Genomic DNA, 22,565 nt, shown 5'->3' with positions numbered 1-22,565 from the left:
TTCGTGACTCCAGGTGAGGAAGAGTTCAGGTACAGGCAGCTGTCTGCCTGTGACAGCGGCCACTGTCCCAGGTTGGCCCACAGGATGCTCAGAACCTATCCGTTTGGCCACACTACAAGTGCTCGGGAAGGCAATACTGAAATTCCAACTGTGTCCCACGGCTGAGAGGGTCCCTGTGGGCTTCTGTGGAGCAAAGGCCACGGGCCCAACATAGCTGCCACTTGGCCAGTGGGAAGAGGCAGGGAGTTACGTGGCCTCACCATGGCAGCCAAGACATCAGAGCTGCGAGGCATCTCAGCTAACCAGCTAAGGATTCATTTGCTCAGTACCCACTCTGGGCTTCCTTGGGCTGAAGCGTCTCACAGAACCGTAGGTCACTCAGCCTCACCTTGTTTGAAAAGTCAAAGTGTCTCTTCTTGCAGAGATTGATGGCTTCAGTATCTCAATTACCACGATGGTCAGCGGTTTGAGGCAAGATTCCAGCTTCCCAATCAGACCATTTCCTGTTTAATGGCTCAAATTTATTGTCAACTGGAGTCATCGCACACTGATGGGTACTCAGCGCCACATCCATTGTGGGGTTGATTCTGCCCAGCAGCCCAGCTCCCCGCAGCGGGCCCAGGTCAGGCATGATGGATAGCCCTGTGGGGAGCTGGCTGTGCCTGATCATTCTTGGGGTGCACTTGCCTCACCACCCCCGAGTCTACACTTACTGCCACTGACTTCCCTTGGGGACAGTGGAAAGAACTGGCCAGGCTTCAGTAAATCAGAATCATGCCACTGCCTGCTCTGCAGAGCAAACATAGGCCCAGAGAGCCCTGCTGTCAGCCACCCTGTTCTTCGAGGGCGACTCATCTCTCCCTATGCCAACCTGGGTCTCCCTGCTCAAATGGGTGCAGGGATGGCAGCCCCTCCTGCAGCACTTCCCGTGGAGGACACAGGCTGCACAGTCAGAGGCTTGGCACACACGCTGGCCACCCAGCAATCTGGGAGCTTGTTCCACATGTGAGACGTTACTCCAGGGTTTGTTCAGGCGTGGCTTTGTGCTCACCTCTGCTCAGATGGGGCTCTTGTAGGTCTCCTGTGGACCTCAGAGCGGTTTGTGGTTTCCAGTCTGTGATTTTCCTGTTTGTAGCCACTCAGAACCTGGCACAGGGATGGTGACCTCTGGCTGTGACCCCAAGATTGCCTTCTTTTGAGGGCTCCCACCTCAGGTGCCATCATCAGCTTCCCAGACCACATGACGTGTTCCCTCTGAGGAGGAACGCGCCTCCCCAGGGAGAGCTCAGTAGGAGTCCCGCATCCCTACAACTCCCGACCTTCATGGGGCCAGGCTGTGTTCTCAGGCATGCACACCTTGGGAGGCAGAGCTCCTGAGAAGTGGGGCTTTCTCCTGTGGAGACCCGGCTGATGGTGGTCAGTGGACTTCAGTCAATTCCCTTGACTGGCTATTAGGGGAATGTGGGGACGTTTAGGACTTGTGGACTCTGAACAAAGCTGTCTCTCTCCTTTTGGAAAATGTGTCTATCAGTAGCCAATTTGCAAATCAATCTGCTCATTTGGCATTAATTTATCAGATACTGCAGTCAAAAGGAGTTGCGAGACCACACAGTGAAGCTGGCACATTTGCAAAGTCAGATGGCGAGAGCGGGCCAAACCACTGACTGCTCACACCGCCGGAGGAGAGGGCCAGTGCAAACGCGGGAGGGGATGTTGTGGGGAAGAGGCAGCAGTTTGTCCTAAGCCCTCCACATGCCCTTTGCTTGGGGCCATGTGGTGGAGGTGCTGTTCCTTCCCTCAAAGCCAGGGTTAGGGGGGATCCCTGGAGAGCTAGGTGAGCCCCCAAGGGACTGGTGTGCTGGGGGCAAGGAGAGCCACAGTGCAGGACAGGACACCTGCCCATTTCTGGAGCAGGTCAGTGTGGCTGAGGCCTCCTAGGAGCAAGGGCAGGGCTCCTGCTGCTGCCGTGTGGGCCTGGCATGGGGGCTACATGTGCTGGAGAGTCGGGCCGGGCTTGCCTGGGTCAGTCAAGCAGGTCTGGGAGGGGTTCTGAGGCTTTGTCCTGCGGCCTGAATGCATCTGTCACTGCTGGGGGGAAACATTCAAGTCTCGAATGTTTGAATTTGCTGGGGATCAAATCCAGGTCCCTGCGCTCGCCTAACAGGCTCACAACAGGCCTTTGTCCCCCGCCCTTCGTGGCACCTCAGGAAGCACAGCCCTGGCACCCAGAGTGTGTGCTGCACCACCCAGCCGAGCTCCTCCTGCTGACAGGATTCTGCTTGCACCCAACCCACACAGGCTCTGGTCAGAGACCTCTAAGGACCCATGAGGGTCCCCATGGGGAAGAGTCCGCTGTGGACACCCCCAGGTCCGGAGGCCCCCACCCTGCCACCACAGAGCAAGCCTAACCAGCTGTGTCTCCATGCTCCCTGCCTTCTTCCAACTCCTCCTGGGGAAGCCCGACCCTTCAAGGCCGAGGAGGAGGTCAGTGAGGGGGTCGCGGCTATTTTCTTTTTTCCTCATGACAGTTGGTCTTAGCGGAGCAAGGGAGAGAAGTCTTATCTTTGAGTAAAAATTGTATTATTAAGGCTGTATTTATAATCTAAAGGTTTTTTTCATTTGTTTGTTTGTAATAACAGTGAGTGACCGCTATAGTTACAGGTTGCTCAGATTCCATCTGAGCAGAGGAAGATCCATGCTTCCTGTGGGATTTATTTATTATATATTATTTATTTATTTTTAAATGTATGTATTTGGTACAGGGTCTCACTATACAGCTCCGACTTGTAGTGATCCTCTTGTTTTCGGCCTCCCCAGTGCTGGGATTACAGGTGTGCGCCACCATGCAGGGACTTGGTTGCTGGCTCAGTGCACCCCAGAAGCGGGGCTGGCCTGGCATGTGGTGCTGGGGATCAAATCCAGGTCCCTGCGCTCGCCTAAGCAGGTGCTTAGTCTGCTGAGCTATCTCGCTGGCCCTGGATTGATTTATTTATATTTTTTGAGACCCGTTGGCACCACGCAGTCCAGGCAGGCCTTGAACTCATGCAGATCCTCCTGTCTCAGCCCCTGGAGTGAGTGCAGGGATCATAGGCGCTGTGGGGATTTAAGGAGAATGCATGGCAAACAACTAAAAAAGTAAAAGCTTTGGGGACATCTGGACTGTCCAACCCATGGGCCACACTGCTCACCGCTAAGCTCCTCCTGGAAATCACAGCTTTCCCGGCTGGGGACCTCGAGCTGTCTTCGCTTTGCTGGTTTGACTGCCCTTTGCCACTGAGGCACCTGACTAGGATCGAGGGGTCAGGGTTCGCGCTTCCTCCCCCTTTTCCAGACAGTACCAGCCTAGACGGGGGATTGTTGAGCAGCTGCTGCAGCTTCTCACGGTTTTCCAAACAGAGAGCAATATTCTCAAAACACCGCTCAACGCTCTGTGCTGGTGGACACCGAGCAACCATCGGTTGCATCCAAGCATAAAAACCCCCGCTTCCGGTCCGTTGGTCCCCCCACTTGCGTGCTTCTCAGGCTCCACTCAGGGAGGCGGGCCAGCTCCATTGGAGCATGCGCAGCACGCTTCCGCCTTTCTTGGGCCTAGATTTGCCAAGCAAAAGTGATCATTTTAAAAAATACATTCAAGTCTTGAAGAGGGAATCAGGACGCTAGAATCTTGTCAGCTACATGTTTCGCTAGATGCCCAATTCATGCAAATTAGCAGGTGTGGCTTCTGCGCATTTGCATGATGGAAAAATGGCATTGGCAAGAGTTGGGGTCGCGATGACCCCACACTGCAAGGGCCATACGGGCCTTTCCTGGGCTTCTTGGCCCTTCTCCTTCCCTGCTTCCGTCCCTCCTTTCTTTCCTCCTTTTTCTGCCTCTTCCTCCTCCTCCCTCGTCTCCTCCTCTTGCTCCTTTGCGACACCAGCTTGCTATGTACTTGAGGACAGTCTTGAACTCACTGTGCGGCCCAGGCTGGCTTTGAACTCTCAGCAAAACTCCCGCCTCAGCCTCCCAGGGCCACGCCTGGGTTTCTGCAGGGAAGATCTGTCGGTGGTGCCCACGGTGTGCACAGCTGGCTAGAGGGGTGTGGGCCTGTGCAGGCCGCACCAGCTTTGCCAGGAGCTGTGGTCGGCTTAGCTGCGCCCGCTGCCTGGACATTGTGTTTACCGGGTCCAGAGCCGGAGCTCACGGTGGTCACCCAGCACCTACTCTGCCCATGGTCCCGTCACAAGTCCCACACTGGTCTCGCTGCTCCGAAGGACGGGCATTTTTCTGCCTCTTACGAGTGAGGAAAGGGATGCTCAGCAAGGGTACAGGGCCACCGTCAAAGGACAACAGAAGGTAGCATCACAGCACAAGCTGCGCTCTTCAGGTCGCAAGCCATGACAGTTAATTTTCGGTGTCAGCCTGACAGGGCTCCAGGTGCCCCCGTGGCTGGTGAAACGTGATTTCCACTTGTTCTGCTTGAGCCAGGTGGGCGGAACTCTGGGTGTCGCGCCTAGCCTCCCCTCGTGGTCCCCAGGGCCTGAAGACCCCTCGGTCCTGCAGCGCCCATCTGGTAGAGGTAGCCAAGGTCTGTGGCCTCAGCAGATGACGGCCTGGCCTGTTGCTCTCCACCTTGTGGCCGTGATCGTATGGCATTGTATATCCAGTGGGGGAAAAGGCTGAGGAACCCCGGGGAGCCACCAGGGGGCACTGCAGGAGTTCTGCGTGGAACGTGCGGCGCAGCTCCCGGCAGGTTTCTGAGCCAGTTCTCTGGACTCTCTCAACCCTCAATAAGGCCCCTGCTGGGGAGTGCTGGGTCACTGCCCAATTGCAGGGTCAGGAATGCACAGCTGGGGCGAACCCCATGAGGCACAAAGGTAACGGTAGCCCGTTTGGGGGCTGCTTTTGTTCCAGAGGTCTTTGCTCCAGGGCAGTTAGCGAGCACGGAGGGCCGAGGGCGGGGGTGAGGTCTGGTGTCCCAGAGGTGGGGCTGGGGGCAGGCTCAGGCGTCCTCGTAGCTGCAGGCCCCTGCGCGCTGCATTCTTTCCCTGCTCCTCAGGCAGGAAGCCTGGGTCCTGCTGCGGCAGGGTGCAGTCCTGCCTGCCCACAGGCACGGGCCTTGCCACGAGCAGCTTTGGGTCCAGGGAGCAGCACAGGCAACGGAGGGCTGCTTTCTGACATGCCACCTGGGCTGGTGCGTACTCAGGCTCCTCGGGGGCAGTGACAGCCCCTACTCCCTGACAGGAGCAGAGTGGTGGTCGGGCCATGGATCCCTGAGGCAGGGGTGCTGTAAGTGGTGTGGCCCTGGTGGGATTCCTGGGCCAGAAGGAGTGAGGGTCCTCCAGGCTCAGACCAGAAATGTGTGCGCCCAGGGGAGGAGGCGGGCACAGGGGCCAGTGCAGGCTGGCTTGGTGGCCAGCCCCAGGGGCCACTCCTTGTGGTCCATCCCCAGACCTCTCACCTGACAGATTTAACACCTGCTTGGCAGTGGGATGCCTTTTAATGTTTAATCACAAGGGCTTGTCAGAACCTTAGGTGTAAAGGTGACAAGATCCAGTCCCTGACCAAATCCTGCAGAGAGAGAAAGAGAGAGGAGAGGGAGATAGACAGACAGACAGACAGAGGGATGAACCAACAGACAGACGGATAGATAGGTGGACAGGTGGGCCGGCAGGCAGTCATAGCCACGTCCAGGGCTGGATTTTCCCAGTTTTATCTGTCTCGCTCCACGCACCCACTGGAGAGTGGAACACCTGAGTCTTATCTCGGCTGCGCACATAAATGCCCCGGTGAGTTACGCCTGATGTCAGTCCCCCAGCTTTCATGGAGGGTTGATATGAGAATCAGCTGGCTGAACATTTTGGCATCTTTGTAAAGCTGCAGGTGAAGACATCGCTCACCGTGTCACTCAGTGTCCTTCACATGAGGATCCGCAGGATAAATTCTGGCCTGTGTTTAGTTCCAGGAAGAGATTCTGTTTCTGCAGATAAATTAGTTAGTATGCTTCCTGCTGTCAGAAAATGAAAACTGTGTAAATGTGGGTGCATCTCCTTTGTGCTCAGCGGCTGGACAAGGGCAAATCGGATTTATGGCCTGTGTGTGTAATTTGCTCAGCTCTGGGGTCCAAAAGCACTTACTCCTTCTCCTGCTTTTAAACGGACTTATTTTATTCTATGTTCAAGTGTCTCATTGTGCTCGCGTGAGCTCCGTGAGTCTGGTAGCCACCTGGGAAGCATTCGTTTGCCATCACATGGCCTATTTATGGCTCACGCTGGCTGCTGGGGCTCCAGAGATGAACCTGACTGCACCTGGCTTCCGGGAGAGAAGCACGGGGAGTCGGGGTGCGGGGGTGGCTCGGGCATGAGGGCGGACGGCTTTGTGGCTGCAGGGGAGAGGGAATTTGAGCACGGCGTTGTCGGGGTCTGTCCCTGGCCTTGCATCCTGGTTAGACTGCAGACCCTGAGCCGAGGCCCTGTGTGGACCCCACGCCCCGGGCAGCGCGCCCTGGCGGAGCACTGTGGCAGCTGCAGGCGGGCTGAGGAGCCCGGCTTGGGCTTTGCGTCCTTCACTGAGCAGGGCCCGGGTGGGCTCCGGCACCCTCCAGGCCTGAGCTTCGACATGAGGAGAAAGAACGGTGGCATCTGCTTCATGTGGGTGCTGTGACTGCTGAAAAGACAGTGCACGTAGGAGCTCGCAGTCCTTCCTGCCTCTCGGTAAGGCAGTGAAGAGGAGGGGACCCGCACATCCTCCCCTCTGATCCCCACGCAGCTGAGGAGCTTTTGCCGATCGCTTGTCGAGGGATCCTGTGTGCAGCGCTGCATCGAGCTACGGATATGACGAATGCAGCCAGCAGCCTCGATTGTCGATCCCACCTGATGGTGAAAATGACTGTCCTGCTGTCTCCTGAGCTCGTGTGGACCTCAGCCCTCCAGGCTGTCAGTACCTTCTGCTTATTGAAGATGCGCTCAGATGCGTCCCAGACATGTCTAGTAAGGGGTGGCCCAGCACTGCCTGCGACGCCCAGGGAGCCACAGGGTCCCCGCCAGCTCCTCCTGCCTCCTCCCTAGCTGCATGCATTCCCCTGTCCACTAATTCTCAGCAGGATCCAGGCTCAGTAGCCGCCTCTGCGTCCTCATGTACTGTGGGCAGGTGTGAGTGGGGAGCCGGGTCGAGATTTCTAGCCAGGAAAGGAAGCAGCAGTCCTTGTGCCCCCCACGTAGACTCACAATACCCCGTGCTAGCTTTGAGAGGGGCACTGTCTGTGTGCCTGTGGAGCGGTGGCAGGTACTGAACAGCCACTCTCCGGAACAACAGTCTGGATTTATAACATTTGCCGGCATCCATGGTGTCCATTCTTCTCCATGGCTGATTTCAAGTCCGGAGTGTGATGGTGCTGGGACTCGGAGGGGACACACAGCGCACACCACTCTGCATCCGTCCCCACTCTGCAGATGCGGAGGGCGTTGCTGACTCCGAGAATGCGGGTAATGGCGAAGCGCAGCAAATTATTGAGGAGGCGATGAATGTTGAGTATTTCTTACCCTTCTTTGTAGAATAAAACTTACAAGCCTACATAATATGGCTTTTCATAACAACCACGTTTAATCATGGCTGCCTAGATCCCCTGGGTGGTCAGAGTCAGCTCTCCTGCTGTGGGATGCGCAGGCTCCAGGCCGCGGCTCACCCTGCGAATGGCTCCCAGCACAGATCTCCGCCCTCTCCTCCTCCCTGCTCCAGGCCTGGGGCTGCCTGTGTACGTATTTCCCGGACACACATCTGTTGTACTCAGAGATGCGTGCTCATGAAAGTAGGCGGCAACCTCTCCAGCTGGGACCTGCACGTCCTCCCCTTTGATCCCCACGCCCACCCACCATTCCTAGATGGAGACTTAGGAAGGAGAGTTCCAAGGGGGCTCCCTAGAGTGGAGGGCAGGGGAAGTGAAGAGGAAAGGAAGCGAGCAAAGGGAACGGAACAAGGAGGGGAGAGGAGTGTGTGACGCGATCCCCAGAAGTAGGGCATCTCTCTGTTCTTGCCTCGGATGCCCAGTGGCAGAGGCCAGGCTGTCCCAGAGGGCCAGGCTACATTGGTCTGCTTGTGCTTTGTCCCAGGCTTCAGCTCCCCTGTCACTAGAAAGAAGGATGAGGGAAGGACGGGAGATAACTCCCTGCATGGGGGTTCGTTCTCCCCCATCTGCAGCATGGTCACCTGGGACGCAGGGGCCTGGTGGCTCCAGATCCTACCAGACAACTTCCTGAGGCACTGGGAGGCAACATGGCATTTAAGCTCCAAATGGTGGCTGGGAGGTGTTAACACCTGGGCTCTAATTGGGATCCAACATGCTTTTAAATTAAATAGGTATTTCAAGTGCTCTCAGAGAGCCTCCCAGCCCAGCGCTCCCCCCCCAATCCTGCTGACTACTGCAGGCGGAGGGGGCTGCGGCCCGCCTGCCTGTTGCAATGGATGCCAAAACCCATGCTGCAGAGGCTCCCTGGAGATGACGGGAGACTTGTTCAGACAGACCTGGTGCCTGAGAACACACAGCACGTTCCCTCTCCAGGGACCAGAGTGACCCTCAATGTGATGAGTCAGCCGAGGGGCAAAGAGGACAGGACACCCAGGCACATGCTGGCCAGGCCGGAGGTGGGGCTGCCTTTGGAGGTGAGCAGCCCTTCTCCCGCCAGGGAGGAGGAGCCAGTCTTGCAGCTGAGGGAAGCGACTGCCTGCGTGTTGGAGGCCTTGGGATGGCTCTGCCCCCTGTGACCTGCCTAGCAGAGTGTGGGGCCAGGCTTGGAGGCCCCAGAGGTGCCTGGCACAACTCTCCAGAGAAGGCAAGCAGCACAGTGTCACCTGCGAAGGTGTGCCATGCCCCGATAAAAGAGAGCATGCTCATCTTACCCTTTAGCCCCAGGGCCAGCAGTGTGACTTGGGCTCTCATTGTTCTCTGAGCACTTATTGTCGCTGAAAGTGAATAAAACCCTCCTCCACCTTCCAGGGCCTCCCCAGACGACCTTGTGGCCAGGTCATGATGTCCCACACATCCCCTTGCCCCTCATCCTGTGGGCTGGGCTTGGTACTCACCTAGGGCTACCTGCTGCATGTGCCGCTGTGTGATGGCATCCTTCAGGCGACCTGCCCAAGACAGAGGAGAGCACCAGTGAGTTTCCAGTGGTGGGGGCAGACCTTGCCTTGGAAGCGTGTGGCCAGCTAAGGGGATCACAGGAGTCACACTCATGGAGCTTCCAATGAGACCCTCCCATGGCCCGGTGTGCTGAGAACACATGGTTCACCTTGGGGCTCAAGAGCTCGGGGATCTTGGGTGGTCACTTGTCATCTTAACCAGGACCCCACTCTCCTAAGTAGTCTTTTCCATTGTTATCAGTGAATGGGGAGGGGAGATATGGCCTTTGCCTAACATATAGTGTCACTGAAATCCACTTTTTTAATGTATTTAGTTCAGGGCCTACAGAGTCTCACTATACAGATCAGACTCAGTGATCCTCCTGTCTTCAGCCTCCCAAGTGCTGGGATTAAAGGTGTGCGCCACCATGCCCAGTCTCAGTCACTATTTCATTTCGCCCTGGGGGTGGGGCTGGCCTGGCATGTGGTACTGGGGATCCAACCCCGGTCCCTGTGCTTTGTTTAAGCCAGCGCTTAGTCTGCGGAGCTATCTGGCCGGCCCCCACTTCTTTCCTGAAGCTATCTGAAACCATGTCAAACAAAGAAGACAGTAGTTGCCATTGATAATAAATCTCAACAGCTGATCATTTGGTATGAAACTGATGTAATTCCTGGTCAATGAACAAAACTGTGGTGTGTAGATCCAGGGACATGATAGTCCCACTGGCCTGTGCAGGGATGAGACTGTGGTTGACATTAACTGCAGAGCTTCCTTTGTGAGAAACATTAGCAAAACACAACATATTTGGGAAGCAGAGGTGAGTGGGGTAAGGGGGTGTCTGAAGTCATGTCACATGAGAAATATTTGAGGTGACCTAAGATACATAGATGGGGAAGAAAAGACTTGGTGGAAGAAAAAGCACAGAATAATGGCTGTCTTTGGGTATCTGAATGGCTGGTGTGGCCCTCACTATGTAGCCCAGGTTAGCCTTGAATTTGCAGCGATCCTCCACATCCGGCTGGGAATAGGTTATTTTTGCCCTAGTCCGAGGGCAGAGGTCAAGCCGAGGAAGGAAGAAGCAGCTCGCTGAGGAGCCCCAGCCCCAAGTAGATTAAATTCTCTCAAAGTGCCCGTGCTTTACACTTCTGAGCTGTCTCTGTCTCGCTGGCCAAGCCCTGGGTGTTGACTGAGACACTTGTGAAAATGTCAGTGCTGTGTGCACACCTGCCCCACATGGGGGGTGTGACCAGCCCCTGGGAATGTCACCGGTCCTTGGCCTAGTGCGGATCTTTCCTCCTGGAAGTGCATTCTCCAGAGCTCGTGGGAGGGTCTAGCAGGGCAGTGCAGCTACTCGTGTACCCCTGACTGAGGGACGGCCCTCGTCTACCGGGTCGTTGTCCTCTTCCACCGTGCATGCAGCTTCACGAGGGACGCGCATGGAGCCGAGAGGGAGGAAGGGGTTCCTGCCTTGCCAGCCAGCTTAGCTAAGCCAACCCTGGCCATGGTGGGTTACAGGTGTCGCTGCCAGATCCCCTCACAGCCTGGAAGTACATTTGCTACTCCAAGGCCAGGCTGAGCTGAGCGTCCCAAAGAGGAGCCATCCACGAAGCGGCCACGGGAAACTCCATGGTTCCTGATAGCTCCAGAACGTCAGGACTGGGAGGGATGGTGCAGGGCACTCGGGTTTCTCCCCCTGCAAGGCGGGACTCCCTTCTCCAGAAGGAAACTGGCCTTTCCTCCCAACGTATGTGCACCCGGCTACTCTGTGGAAGAAGTCCTCTAGGAGGACCTGCTCATGTGACCTCTGGCTGCTGGGCTTGCCTGGGATCAGCGTGGAAGAGGACCCTTCCTCCATGGTGGTGCACCCTTCACATGTGCAGGATGCTACGATGTCCCCACTTAAACGGTGCTCTCTGGGCCCGGGAGGCCTCGTCTTCCACACATGTGATTGGCTGGGGTAAGGCCTGGGACAACTGCTTTGCTTTCCATCTGGCCTGTCCTTCCCCCAAGGATTTGCATAGAGATGAAGCCTGGAGCTGTGCCTAAGCAGTTACTGCCCCCTAATTCTCAGTGGGGCTGAGTGGGAGTGTTGGAGCGTCAGGGGTGTTGGGGAGGTGGGGGCCAGCTCAGTGATGGGTACCATGAGCCAGGAGCCAACAGGATGCACACAACCTGACCCCTGGGTCACATGGCCTCCTCTTTATTGTCCCCACCAATGGTGTGGAGTAGCTGGGAACACAAGGTTCAGGTGAAGCTGAGACTCTAGTCTGCATCAAGTGTGGCTGAATGGAATCTCCAAAAGGCACAGCTGGGCTTCCAGCGCCCTGATGGCCCCTCGACACCTCTGAAGCCCCTGCCCCATCCCACTTAGAATTAGGACTGGACATTGCTTCAGCCGAGCCCTTGGCTGCATCTGTATGCGTAAGCCTCTTCAGTGGGGACTGTGGGAGGGAGGAGTGGCGTCCCCAGGCCCTCAGCCTAGTGGGCGTATTGTTGGAGAAGGTCATGGAGGACGGAGAGCGGAGGCATGTTGGTGCCATGCCTGTTTCTTCAGTAGGCAGCCAGGGGCTGTCACCTGCCTGGGAGCTGTCTTCTTCAAGTGCCTGGAAGGTGACCTCTCCCTTAGAGCACACACAGGGCAGAAGTAACGTGCCCGGACCCCATGGCCCCACAGCCAAGCTCCCTGACCTTGGACTCCCTGACCATGGCCTCCGGATTCAGGCCTTGTCCATGGTTAATGGCTCCCTTCCCTTTACTGGAAACCTCTTCCCAAATCCTATGGGGGCTTTTTCAAATGCATAGTCTAAGGACTCTCCATAGCCCTTGGCTTGCTAATGGCAATAAAGAGGGTTTTCCCGGACACTGAGTTCTATAAACTCCTCAGATCTAAAACTCTCCAACAGCGAGGCATCCATGGGAGGCAGATGTAGGTATTTACCATGCTACAGACTGGTGAAGGGGGTTTTTCGATGAAGTCAGAATGCTCAGTTTTGGCGAACTCACTAACGTCTCCCACCATATGGCATTTTTTTTTTTTTTTTTGCCATATCCCCAAACAAGCTTCCAAAAATAGCCTTGTGCCTGAGACCTGACTGCCTTTTCCAGCAGAGCCGTTCTTCAACGAAGGTAACAGTTTCTAGTCTGCTGGATCTTGCAGCTCGGCAGGTTTTGGCAAACTCGGAGGTGAGGGGGATCGGAGAACTCACTCAGCATGCAGCTCGCTGTCATGACTGTGGTGATAAATTTGCTGGTTTTGGCCTGGGTTCCTGGACACATCCCCATCCAGAGGTATGGAAAAGATATGAAACGGAAATAGAGAACTCCGAGCCTGAGGCAGGAGGCAGTCGGCGAGGAAAGTGGGGAGCCCAGGTTGGGGGTGAAAGCCAGAGGGATGGGGGATGAAGGCAGGGCTCTGCTTGCAGGGAATGTGACTTTCCCTCTGTTGCGCCTTACAGCAGTGTGTGCATGGACACCTTTTCTCCCTTTTCGATCCAGGTATGGACGGAGGGGTGGCAGCCAGGGGCAGTGGGTCTCCTAGGAGCACCCCAGGTCAGGTGCGTGGTGGTGACTACCCCAGCAGGCAGGGCACAAGCGGTGGGGTGTACGGCATATGCTTTCTGCTGCCAAGTAGTGTGCAGGAACACCTGATCCTGAACACTGATACTAGGCTTTGGGATATGACAATTTCTCTTTCTTTCTTTCTTTCTTTCTTTCTTTCTTTCTTTCTTTCTTTCTTTCTTCTTCTTTCTTGATGTATTTAGTACAGGGTCTACAGGGTTTCACTACACAGATCGGACTCATAGTGATTCTCCTGTTTTTAGCCTCCCTAGTGCTGGGATTACAGGCGCACATCACCACGCCGTCTCAGTCCCGTCTCAGCGCATCTTGGCAATTGAACCCCGGTCCCTGTGCCTGCCTAAGCAGGCACTTTAGTCCGCTGAGCTATCTGGCCAGCCTGACAATTTCTTTAAACTCCACACTGCTTTTCATATCTTGGTATTGGGAGTGAACTCAGGACCTTGCACCAGCCAGGCTGGCGCTGCACGGCTGAGCCATCTGCCAGCCCTCTGTACCGTTCTTCTGCGTGTGTCCATGTCAGGATGGGATCACATGCCACGGGAGAGCCCCTTGGTTGGCCCCAGGGAGAGGTTGCTGCTGCAGGCCACCCTGGGCTGTCCGTACCGCTACCAAGCAGTGCATGCTTATCACTCGTCTACCATACGTTGGCTTCTAAGTGCTGTGGAATACACCGACTGGGAAGTTAGCACAATACCAGGATCAATACTAGGATCAAAGGGGCTGGGGAGATGGCTCAGTGAAATAAGTGCTTCTCTGGCAAGCGCAAGGGCCTGAGTTCAATCCCTGGTTCCGCCAAAAAAAAAAAAAAAAAAATCCTTTCTTAGTATTTTGGGGCCAGGGAGATTGCTCAGTGGAATAAGAGATTTCCTGGCAAGCGCAGGGGCCTGAATTCAATCCCCAGTTCCGCCAAAATAAATAAATAGAAAATAATAAAATAAAATCAAAGAGCTTGGGGCTTAGTTAGCACGTTAGTTTGCTGAGTCACTAGAGTGAAACACCCAAGGACAGCTAAGTCAGTCAGGAGAAGAGATTCCTTTAGCTCACGGTTTTTTAAAAAAAAATTAAACAAATTGTGTATTCATTTATGTATTTGGTACAGGGTCTCGCTATGTAGCTCAGACTCATAGTGATCCTCCTGCCTCAGCCTCCCCAGTGCTGGGACCACAGGGGTGCGCCACCGCGCCCTGTTTCTTCCCCACCCCACAGCTCAGTTTTGGAGGCTCAGTGTGCAAACAGCATGGTGCAGCTTCTGGCAAGGGCCTCCTGGCTGCAGCAGTGTGAGCCCGTGGGAGGAACATATCACACTGCGCAGCGGGAAGCTGCGAGGGGCCCAGGCCCCACGTCCCCTCTGAGGCACGGCCTGAGGACCCCAGGACTTCCGGTGGGTCCCAGCTTCTGACACTGGCTGCTCGCACAGGAGCCCTGGGGACACAGCTGCACCACCCCCACCCCCAGCGACCAGTTTGCTTTTCTGCTGAGCCTGAGCTTGAGTCTTCAACGTGGTGTATCAGGACGCTGGAGCCAACCACTGGGGGCTGCCATTCAGTTATTCTAGGAAATAATTACAAATGTAGGGAAGCCACGGGTGAGCTCGAATGCCGGCTCTCCCACCTCCTAATCGGGCAAGCTACTGAACCATCCAAAGCCTCAATATCGTCACTTGAAAACTGAGAACAATAATATAACCGCAGTAACATCTGCTTTCCGAGGCCTCAAGATTCTTAGGAGGCGGCATCGGTGACACGCCACACCAGTGTCGGCTCCACACACTGGATGGATGCCACACTGTTAGGGTGACAGGCTCTGAAGGCCAAGCTGCTAACATCGTCAACGGCAGGGGTTAAATTTAGAGGTGGGGAAGGCGGCTTAGGAAACACAGCATTACCAGAGGTGGACTGAAGTAGCTTCGGGGGGGAGCAGGGTGCTGGGGAGAGGAGTTGAGGGGCATTCCAGCCAGAAGCTGCCAGGACAGGAGGGCGCAGCAGCCGGCGACTCGGGCAGGACCGGGCCCGGTGGGAGGGCGAGGGTCTGCGTGGTGTTTGTCCCGGCTCCCGGCTCCTAGGTAGCTGCTAGGGGCCCTGGTTCCAGATAAAACCTAGTTTTCTGTTCAACAGCACTACTTTAGTATCCCAGTGAACTGGAAATAAACATCGCAGTAGAACTGGGCTGCGGGAGAACTCACAGACTGCGCTTCCTGCCCGAGGGGCCTCTTTGAAATGGGAGGTCTAGTTAGCGGTTCTGAGTTCAGTGTTGATTTCAGCAGTGACGTCGGAAGTCAGCGGCTTTGTACTAACACAGAGGATCTGTGATAACCAAAATGTTAGATCCCCAAAGGCTGTTTGTAAAAATAATGGGCCTGGAATAAATTAACTGTGTAATCCATAGATGGATTTCCATCAAACAGGAGTATGTAAATCCTTTGAAAGCTCAAAATCAGACAATTCATCTTCTCCTTGCTAATATATATTTCATCAGGCTTGATTCAAACTCGTTGGTCTAATATGAAAATCTGTTGAGGCAGAAACCACCTCTTCCCACCCGCAGCGGTGGATGAAATAAGAAAGAGGATATCAAGAAGACGTTGCTGGCTTAGATTACAAGACGCATTTCTGAAGTCTGGAAGTCGGACAGAAACGCGCAACAGTGAGTTGAGCCAAAGGCCTGAGTTCGCAAGTCTTCTTGGGCCCAGAAGCAGGAAGGTGACCTGCAGGGCACTGTGCCGACATGGCCAGCGCCAGGCACAGGGTCTGAAGCTGTGGGGGTGGATGCGCCCACATCCTCATCTGTGAGTGGAGGGGACCGAGGAAGGGGGCTCCGGGTTCTGCTGGGGGCTGTGGGTCCCCACCCACAGAGGAGAGGCACAGACCCTGCCTCTCCCAGCTGCTATGCCAAATGGCCTCTCCAGTGCCGCGATAGGTTTGGCCACGTCCCCAAGGCAGCCGTAGAGCCCTTTCTCCAAACTGTCTTCATTAGAGCCTGGAATGGAGGTTTAGAGGACCTGCCAGTGACAGAGAAGTGAGCACAAGGAGAAAGAAATATGATAGGCTTCACTGAAAATGGGCTTGCTAAACAAGATGCCAAAATATATGAATACATCTACTGCTTAAAAGAGATAGGAGTGTCAATGATGGGGTCATGAACGAGTGACGATAAAGCAATTTTCAGGACAGGCAGACAGAGACCATCACTGATGTATAAACACAGGGTCTGAGTCTATCTTCCTCTTCAGTTTAGGGCACTTTTTCCTGGTCAGTCCCTGCAGAACTACTGTGTGTATGTGTACATCTAAGGGTCACGCTCTTTGGAGCTCTGTCTTAGCACTTTTTGCCCCAGGTTCTGCATGTGGAACTAGATGGTTGCATGTTTATCCTGCTGGTTTGGGTCCAAACCCTTCCTATGCCCCATATTTTCCCTTTTGGAATAAGAGTGTTTCCCTGTGCCACTGCACGCTGGAGTATTTAACTTCTTGATTTTTATAGGCGCTCACAGCCAGGAGTTTGCCTTGAGTCTCAGAGGAGACGTTGGGGTTGGACTTTAAAGCAATGCTGGAACTGTTAAGACTTTAGCATTTTTTTAATTTTTATTTTTTATTTAGTGCAGGTTCCACAGGGTCTACAGGGTCTCATTACACAGATTGGACTTGTAGTGATTTTCCTGTTTTCAGCTTCCCAAGTGCTGGGATTATGTGGGGCACGCCACCACGCCCAGTCTCAATCGCAGTCTCAGTGTGCCCTGGGGGCGGGGCTGGCATGGCAGGCCAGGGATTGAACCTCTGACCCCTGTGTCTGCCTAAGCAGGTGCTTTAATTTTCTGAGCTATTTGGCTGGCCCTAAGATTTTAGTAATTCTTAGGAATGAAATAAAAGCATTTTTCATAATGAGATGGACACTAGCCTTTTGAGGTCCGGGGGCACAATGTCATGGTTTGGCTCTAAGATATCCTCACAAAGTCTCATGTGATTGGATCATGGGGTGTTACATTTATCAGCAGATTCCTCAACTGTGTTTATCAGTAGCTGCCCAGGAGTTGGGGCCTGCTGTTAGGAGGTAGGCTGGGGAGGGACACCGTGGTGCCATGTTCCGGAGGGGCACAGTTTTGTCCCTGCCTCCCCCCTTCAGCCCCTGCGTCCTGACTGCTGTGGAGTGGACAACTGCTCTCTGCAAGGCCCTTTAACCCGGCTGTTTCTGCCCTGGAGCTGGCCGACCATGGTCCGAACCCCCTGAACCTGGGAGCCAAATAAAACTCCCCTCTTCTAAGTTGCAGGTATCTAGCATTTTGTCCCAGAGATGGGAAAGTACCTAATGCACACATGTACGCAGAACGCAGGTGGCCTCTCACATGCACACGTACAGGTGATGCAGGATGGGTCTGCGCCCGCCCGTGCTGCGGGCCACCACGTCGTCATGGCAACGAGTCAGCGCAGCGCAGGCATCCCAGAACCACCTAGAAGAGCCGCTCCTAGACTGTCTTTATCTCCCTCTCCCTGGCCTAATTGGGAACGCCTTTTTCCAATTTTCGCGCTTGCTTGCCAACCCTCACCCAATCAGCTCCTGCTGCGTCGCTGGACCGCCCACATAAACTCCGCCCCTAGCCCAAGCGCATAAAGGCTCCAACCTCTATCTTGGCCTCTAGGGTCTCCTGCTTCTCTTTTGGCCACCCGGAGTGCCTGGCAATAAAGGATTTCTGTGCTTTCACTGGCAGAGGAAAATAGCTTACAGTGCACACATGCAGTTATGTGTGGTGTATATATATATATGCACGCGTGTTTGTGATTTACATAAGCATACATGTATATATGCCTACATGTGCTCACACATACATACATACGTACATATAGGAATGTATGCATGCATGCTTATCCCCAGGCCTCATGTCCTGTGCCAGCTGCTCATTCCCTTTTCTTTTCTTTTTTTTTATGGAACCGGGGATTGAACTCAGGCCCTTGCGCTTGCAAGGCAAGTGCTTATTCCACTGAGCCGTCTCCCCGGCCCTCATTCCCTTTTCAACAGGCAACCGTGCTAGTTGTTTGGTGTCTGTCCTTTTACTGCATGTGCTTCTACAATCCCTGCTAAAGTTGGCTCTGGCTGTGCATCTAGCTCCTAGCCCCTCACTGCTACATACACTCCCCGGATCTGCACCCACCCAGAAGTCAGCTGGTTCATGGGCCAGCCAGGCGGCACGGCTGGGGATCCCAGGCCTGCACTGACTCCGCCTTCCTCTTCCTGTGTTCACCTCAACTTCCGCTGTTGTTTTCTGTGTGCCAAGCCTTCCCCAGTCAGCATCTGTTATGACACTGTAATCCCCCAAACAAACTCCACCCCAGCCCAGCCCAATACCAACACATTCTATGTCTCTCTGCCGCCTCCCTCCGAGGTCTTGCATCCTTGGCAGCCCTCCGGTGCCCAGCAATAGAGGCTTCCTTTAACTCTCTCCCGCTTCCCACTCACGCCACAGGAAGGAACCTTACACATCTACATGTACATCTCCATAGTTTATTCTGTTTCCTGGCAGCTGAACAACCAAGTCACCTCTGACTGCCACTAACATGCGGTGCTATGATGACCTTGGGTGAGTCACCTCAGAGGTTTGAGAGGAACCTTCCCACGTGTCACAGCAGAGCCACACGCCTGCCACGAGGGCTGCTTCCACAGTACGGGTGCCAGTGTGAACTCCCAGGTGGCTATGCAGAGCTTCGTGGGGCCACAGCCTTTCTTATTAGAAGGAAATATGAAATCATGTGGCAAATGGATGTAAATAAAATAAGAATGGAGAGCAAAGAAGCTTTAAAATGAAGAAGTTATGGAAACAATAGAAACAATAGGGACTAAGGGAATAAGCTGCAGCATGTGCAGAGCGTTCGAGAACAGGAAGACAGTGAGGAGACAGGAAGGCAGCAAAGAACTCAAAGAGGAGCGAGGAGAAGCCACAGAGAAGGACTAAGAGGCTACTCCTCTGTCCCCAGGGGTCCAGGAGGAGTGAATGGGACAATGTGAAAGAGCAATATTTGAAAAGACAGCCTTTGAGATTTTCTAGAACTGGAGAAAAACGTAAACCTTTCAGCTGAAAGTGCACGCTGAGCATCGAGCAGGCTAAACAGAAATAGACCCACTCCCCGTACATCACAGTGACCTTCCAGAGCGGCTATGAGCAGCTTCTAGGTGGCCTGCAGAGGAGCAGCTGAGGTGACAGGTGGCCCTCGATGGTGTCACTGGGAGGCAGGGACATTGGGGGGATGATGTCACTTTGCATTTCATTCAGCACCAAATCATCACTCACAGGTGAGTGGCGGGCGAGGTGAGGACCTAGCCACCTCGCACCCAGACCTCCCTCTCCGAGAACCCTGCTCAGGCTCTGCTCTAGGACCAGGCGAGCCCTGTGCAACCCTGGCCGAGTCACTAGGTGGCAGTGCTCCTTGGTTTCCTCATCTGGAAAAAAAATAACAGCGTCTGTTCCTGAGGATGGAATTGGGTGACAAGTGGAGTGCTTCAAAAAGTGCCCAGTGGCTTTGTGGTGAGCAGGCAGAAAAAGGGACACGGAAAGATAGGAGATGAAAGAAACAAGGGGAACACAAGGCACAGATACTCAACTACCGACCATGAAAATCTCCGTGTGTGTGTGTGTGTGTGTGTGTGTGTGTGTGTGTGTAAATAAGTAAACTCAAACTATAAGCACTAACAAGATGGAGATGAAGTGGCGGGGAGTTGAAACAAGCTGTGATCTTAGATGTGGTTGGGAGGCGGGTCTGTTTGGAATAGCGATAGACATCCTTAGGGTGGCTTCTTCACTCTGGAAGAATAAAAGTACATGCAGTGGAAGACTAGAAGTAGGTGGAGGATGGGTGTTTTGGGGAGGGAATGCCAAGTTTTAATAATTCAACAGAAAGCAGGAAAGGAAAACAGCAGAGAACTGGAGGGGATATAAATAATCTATTGCTTCGTCAAAAAATGGCTAGAACTTTACGTGTGTGTGTGTGTGTGCACACGTGTGTATGCTCTGGTGCATACCTACACGATCAGGTGAGTACGGAGAAGATCGAAGGTGTGATATAGGTTACTGATGGGGCAGGGGATGACTGGGTCGGAGGTGGGAGCCAAGCTAGACAAAAGGAGGATTCTCTCTCTCTTCTCTTTTTTTTTTGGCTGGCTCAGGCTGCCTTAAGGCTGGGTCTGGGGATTGAACCGTGGTCCTCTGTGACTGACTGGGTTTGCTCAAGCAGGCACTTAAACAACTAAACTATCCCGCGAGTCCTCAAGACAAAAGAGGACACTGTGCTCTACTAAGTGTGGATGACTCATGGTGCATGCATTTGAACATATTAATAGAAATAAATTAAAGTTTAAAAGCCCACCACCATAGTCTCCTTGAGAGAAGGCCGTCCTGCGAGGACGGCAAGGTGAAAGGTGAGCTGAGCGCCTGCCACACCTGCAGAGGCGCCGGTGAGGCGTGCTGCCCCGGAGTGTCCATCTCTTGGCCTCAGGGATAGGGATGGGCGCAGAGGAGAGGCTCAGTGTTGCGGCACAGGGCAGGGCTCTGCTGTTTGCCCCTGGCCTGACTCAGAAGAGCTGAGGGTGGAGAGCAGAGGGAGCTGGGACGGCAAGGACAGCAGCATCTGCTCAGGGACTTTCATTAGCCGGGGTGGGCACTGAGGGGCCCCGAGAAGCCTGCAGCCCTTCTTGTGGTCAGGAAGACAGGCTCTTCCCCGGCTCACGGGGGAGAAAGAGCCAGCCACGACACAAAGCGGTAGAGCAGGGGTGGACTAACTTCTGGGCTAGTGCTTTCTTTCTCTTTTTTTGGTGCTGGGTATCGAACTCAGGAGCTTGTGCTTGCCAGGCAGGCACTTAAGCTGCTGAGTTATCCCCAGCCAAGCAAGTCTGTTCGTTCGTTCTCTCTCTCTCTCTCTCCCTCCCTCCCTCCCTCCCTTCCTTCCTTCCGTTTCTTTTCTTCCTTCTTAGACAGGGTCTCACTACATAATTTAGGCTGTCTGTACTCACTGTGTAGCCCAGGATGGCCTCGAGCTTGCAGTAATCCTCCTGCCTCAGCCTCCCAGCTGCTGGGATTCCAGGCATGTACCCCCACGCCTGGCCATTCGCTTGTTTTCTTGGGGTGTGTGTGTCTTTCTGTTCTGCTTGTGCTCTAGAATACCTGTGTGTGCTTTTCCCACCTCAGCCTTCCTAGTGGCTGGGACTACAGGCAGTGCCACCACGCCCAGTTTGGGCCAATGTTTTTGTTGTGTTTTGTCCCCTCCACAAATGTTTTCACCTTCTTTGTGTCCCCCTCCTCCACCCATCCTGGGCAAATGGTTTGAAGCCCTCATTCCGAAACAACATCTCAGTTTTGCGGCGCTCAAGCTCCTGCGCCTGGTTAGCGTGCCAGACATCACATTTGATAACATAATTATGTCACCGAGAGAGGAAAGAAGTAGCTCGCTCTGAAAAAAAAAATCAATAATTTCAGAAAAACATCATTGGAACTTTCCAGTTTCCTCCCACGGGAATTTTCCAGGAGTTGCTCATCATCTCGGCCCTGCCATTTGGGGGAGGACGTCCCCGGTAATTGATGAGCGCTTCAGCTGGGGCAGGGAAACAGCAGCCAGCAGCCTGGGCCTCCAAGACAGCTCCTCTCTTATCATTGGGACAGAACGCCATGCTCACATTTGGAGGATGCGCTCATCTATTAAAAATGATCAGGTCATACCGTGTCTGGGAGACCCCGCTTCTGTTCTAGGGGACACTCACCCTGGCTACGAGGTTAGCACAGTGTGAGGCTCAGGCATTTGGCTATTGTATATGTTTAATTAAGCCAAAGAGCTTATTGATAGCACTAGTTCAGTATGCGATCGTATCCCACAAGCCTATCCAGGGAATGAAGTAAATAAGCAAATTTATTAAAAGCTCAAACAAACATGGAGCTATAAGTAGGTCAGCAGAAGGAAACTGCTCAGCTCAGCGACCAGCATGAAGTTGTCAACACTGAACACCTCAGGGAGCTCAGAGCTGGTGATGGCGTTGGAACCCGTTCAAAAGAAGTTACGGGGGATGTTTGGAAGTTCTTATCCGGGCAAAGGGGTGATACAGCCGGCTTCCAAGACCTGCCCCGGAGCGGTAGCTACAGATCGCAATCTTTTCCATTTGAAGCCGCGGCTCTCTGGCTGCGGGGGATGCTGTCTAGACTGAGAGCAGGGCCTGTGCAGGTGTGGCCTCTGACCCCACCCCTGTGTCTCCAGAGGTGAAGTGGGGGGACAGTGTCAGGGTGCCTGGAACATCCGGGCTCCTGCATTCCAGGTGGAGGGCAGGGCTCACTTACAGAGTATACAATCAACTCGCGCATGACATTGTGTGATTCTGCAGTGTGTATCATTTTTAAAGACGCTGATCAAAACATGGGAAGAGCCGGTCTCACATCGCTCTTTGGCACAGATAATGGTCTCTTTCACTCCAAATAGAACAGAACTTTCGTCTACTCATTATTTTAAATCAGTTAATGCTTTAAAAAAAATTCAGCGGGAAGAAACCCATCCTGATTCAGGCTCAGACCTTTAGCCAGCCTGGAAAGGGCTGCCTGAGTCTGGTGGGCGCTTGCGCTTTGGGCATGTCCTCACCAAGGGGCAGGGTCAGGAGATGCTGGGGGAGCGTGGAGGTGTGAGTTAGAAGCAGATGGAAGGACGCAGCCACCAGACGCCCGCGTTACTTTCTGCACACCGCACACTCTTCTTCCTCCGTCCCACCATGTCTCTGTGGTCGCCCTGTAGAGTGTCAGGGTGGGGCCGGAGATGCTCAGTTTGGGATGTCCTGAGGGGCCACTGGAGGGCTCCTCCTCTTCCTCCTCCTCCTTTTCCTTCTTCTTCCAGAAAGTAATTCTAGAGTGCCTTCTTCTTCGGTTTCCTTGTGAC

At 54.1% G+C, this 22,565-nt stretch overlaps 1 protein-coding gene across 1 annotated transcript in view; it reads right to left on the bottom strand.

The window, feature by feature from the left end:
• Window positions 1-22,565, bottom strand: part of Kif6 (kinesin family member 6) — a 355,828-nt gene that overhangs the window by 18,473 nt on the left and 314,790 nt on the right. The window contains exon 16 of the mRNA XM_023720189.1: window positions 9,058-9,108. Coding sequence (XP_023575957.1) covers window positions 9,058-9,108 — 51 coding nt within the window. The remainder of the gene's footprint in view (window positions 1-9,057; window positions 9,109-22,565) is intronic.

The sequence above is a fragment of the Octodon degus genome, unplaced genomic scaffold (assembly GCF_000260255.1).
Source record: "Octodon degus isolate 3935 unplaced genomic scaffold, OctDeg1.0 scaffold00005, whole genome shotgun sequence".
In the NCBI taxonomy this organism is placed as follows: domain Eukaryota; kingdom Metazoa; phylum Chordata; class Mammalia; order Rodentia; family Octodontidae; genus Octodon; species Octodon degus.
This window is presented reverse-complemented; position numbering and strand designations above follow the sequence as displayed.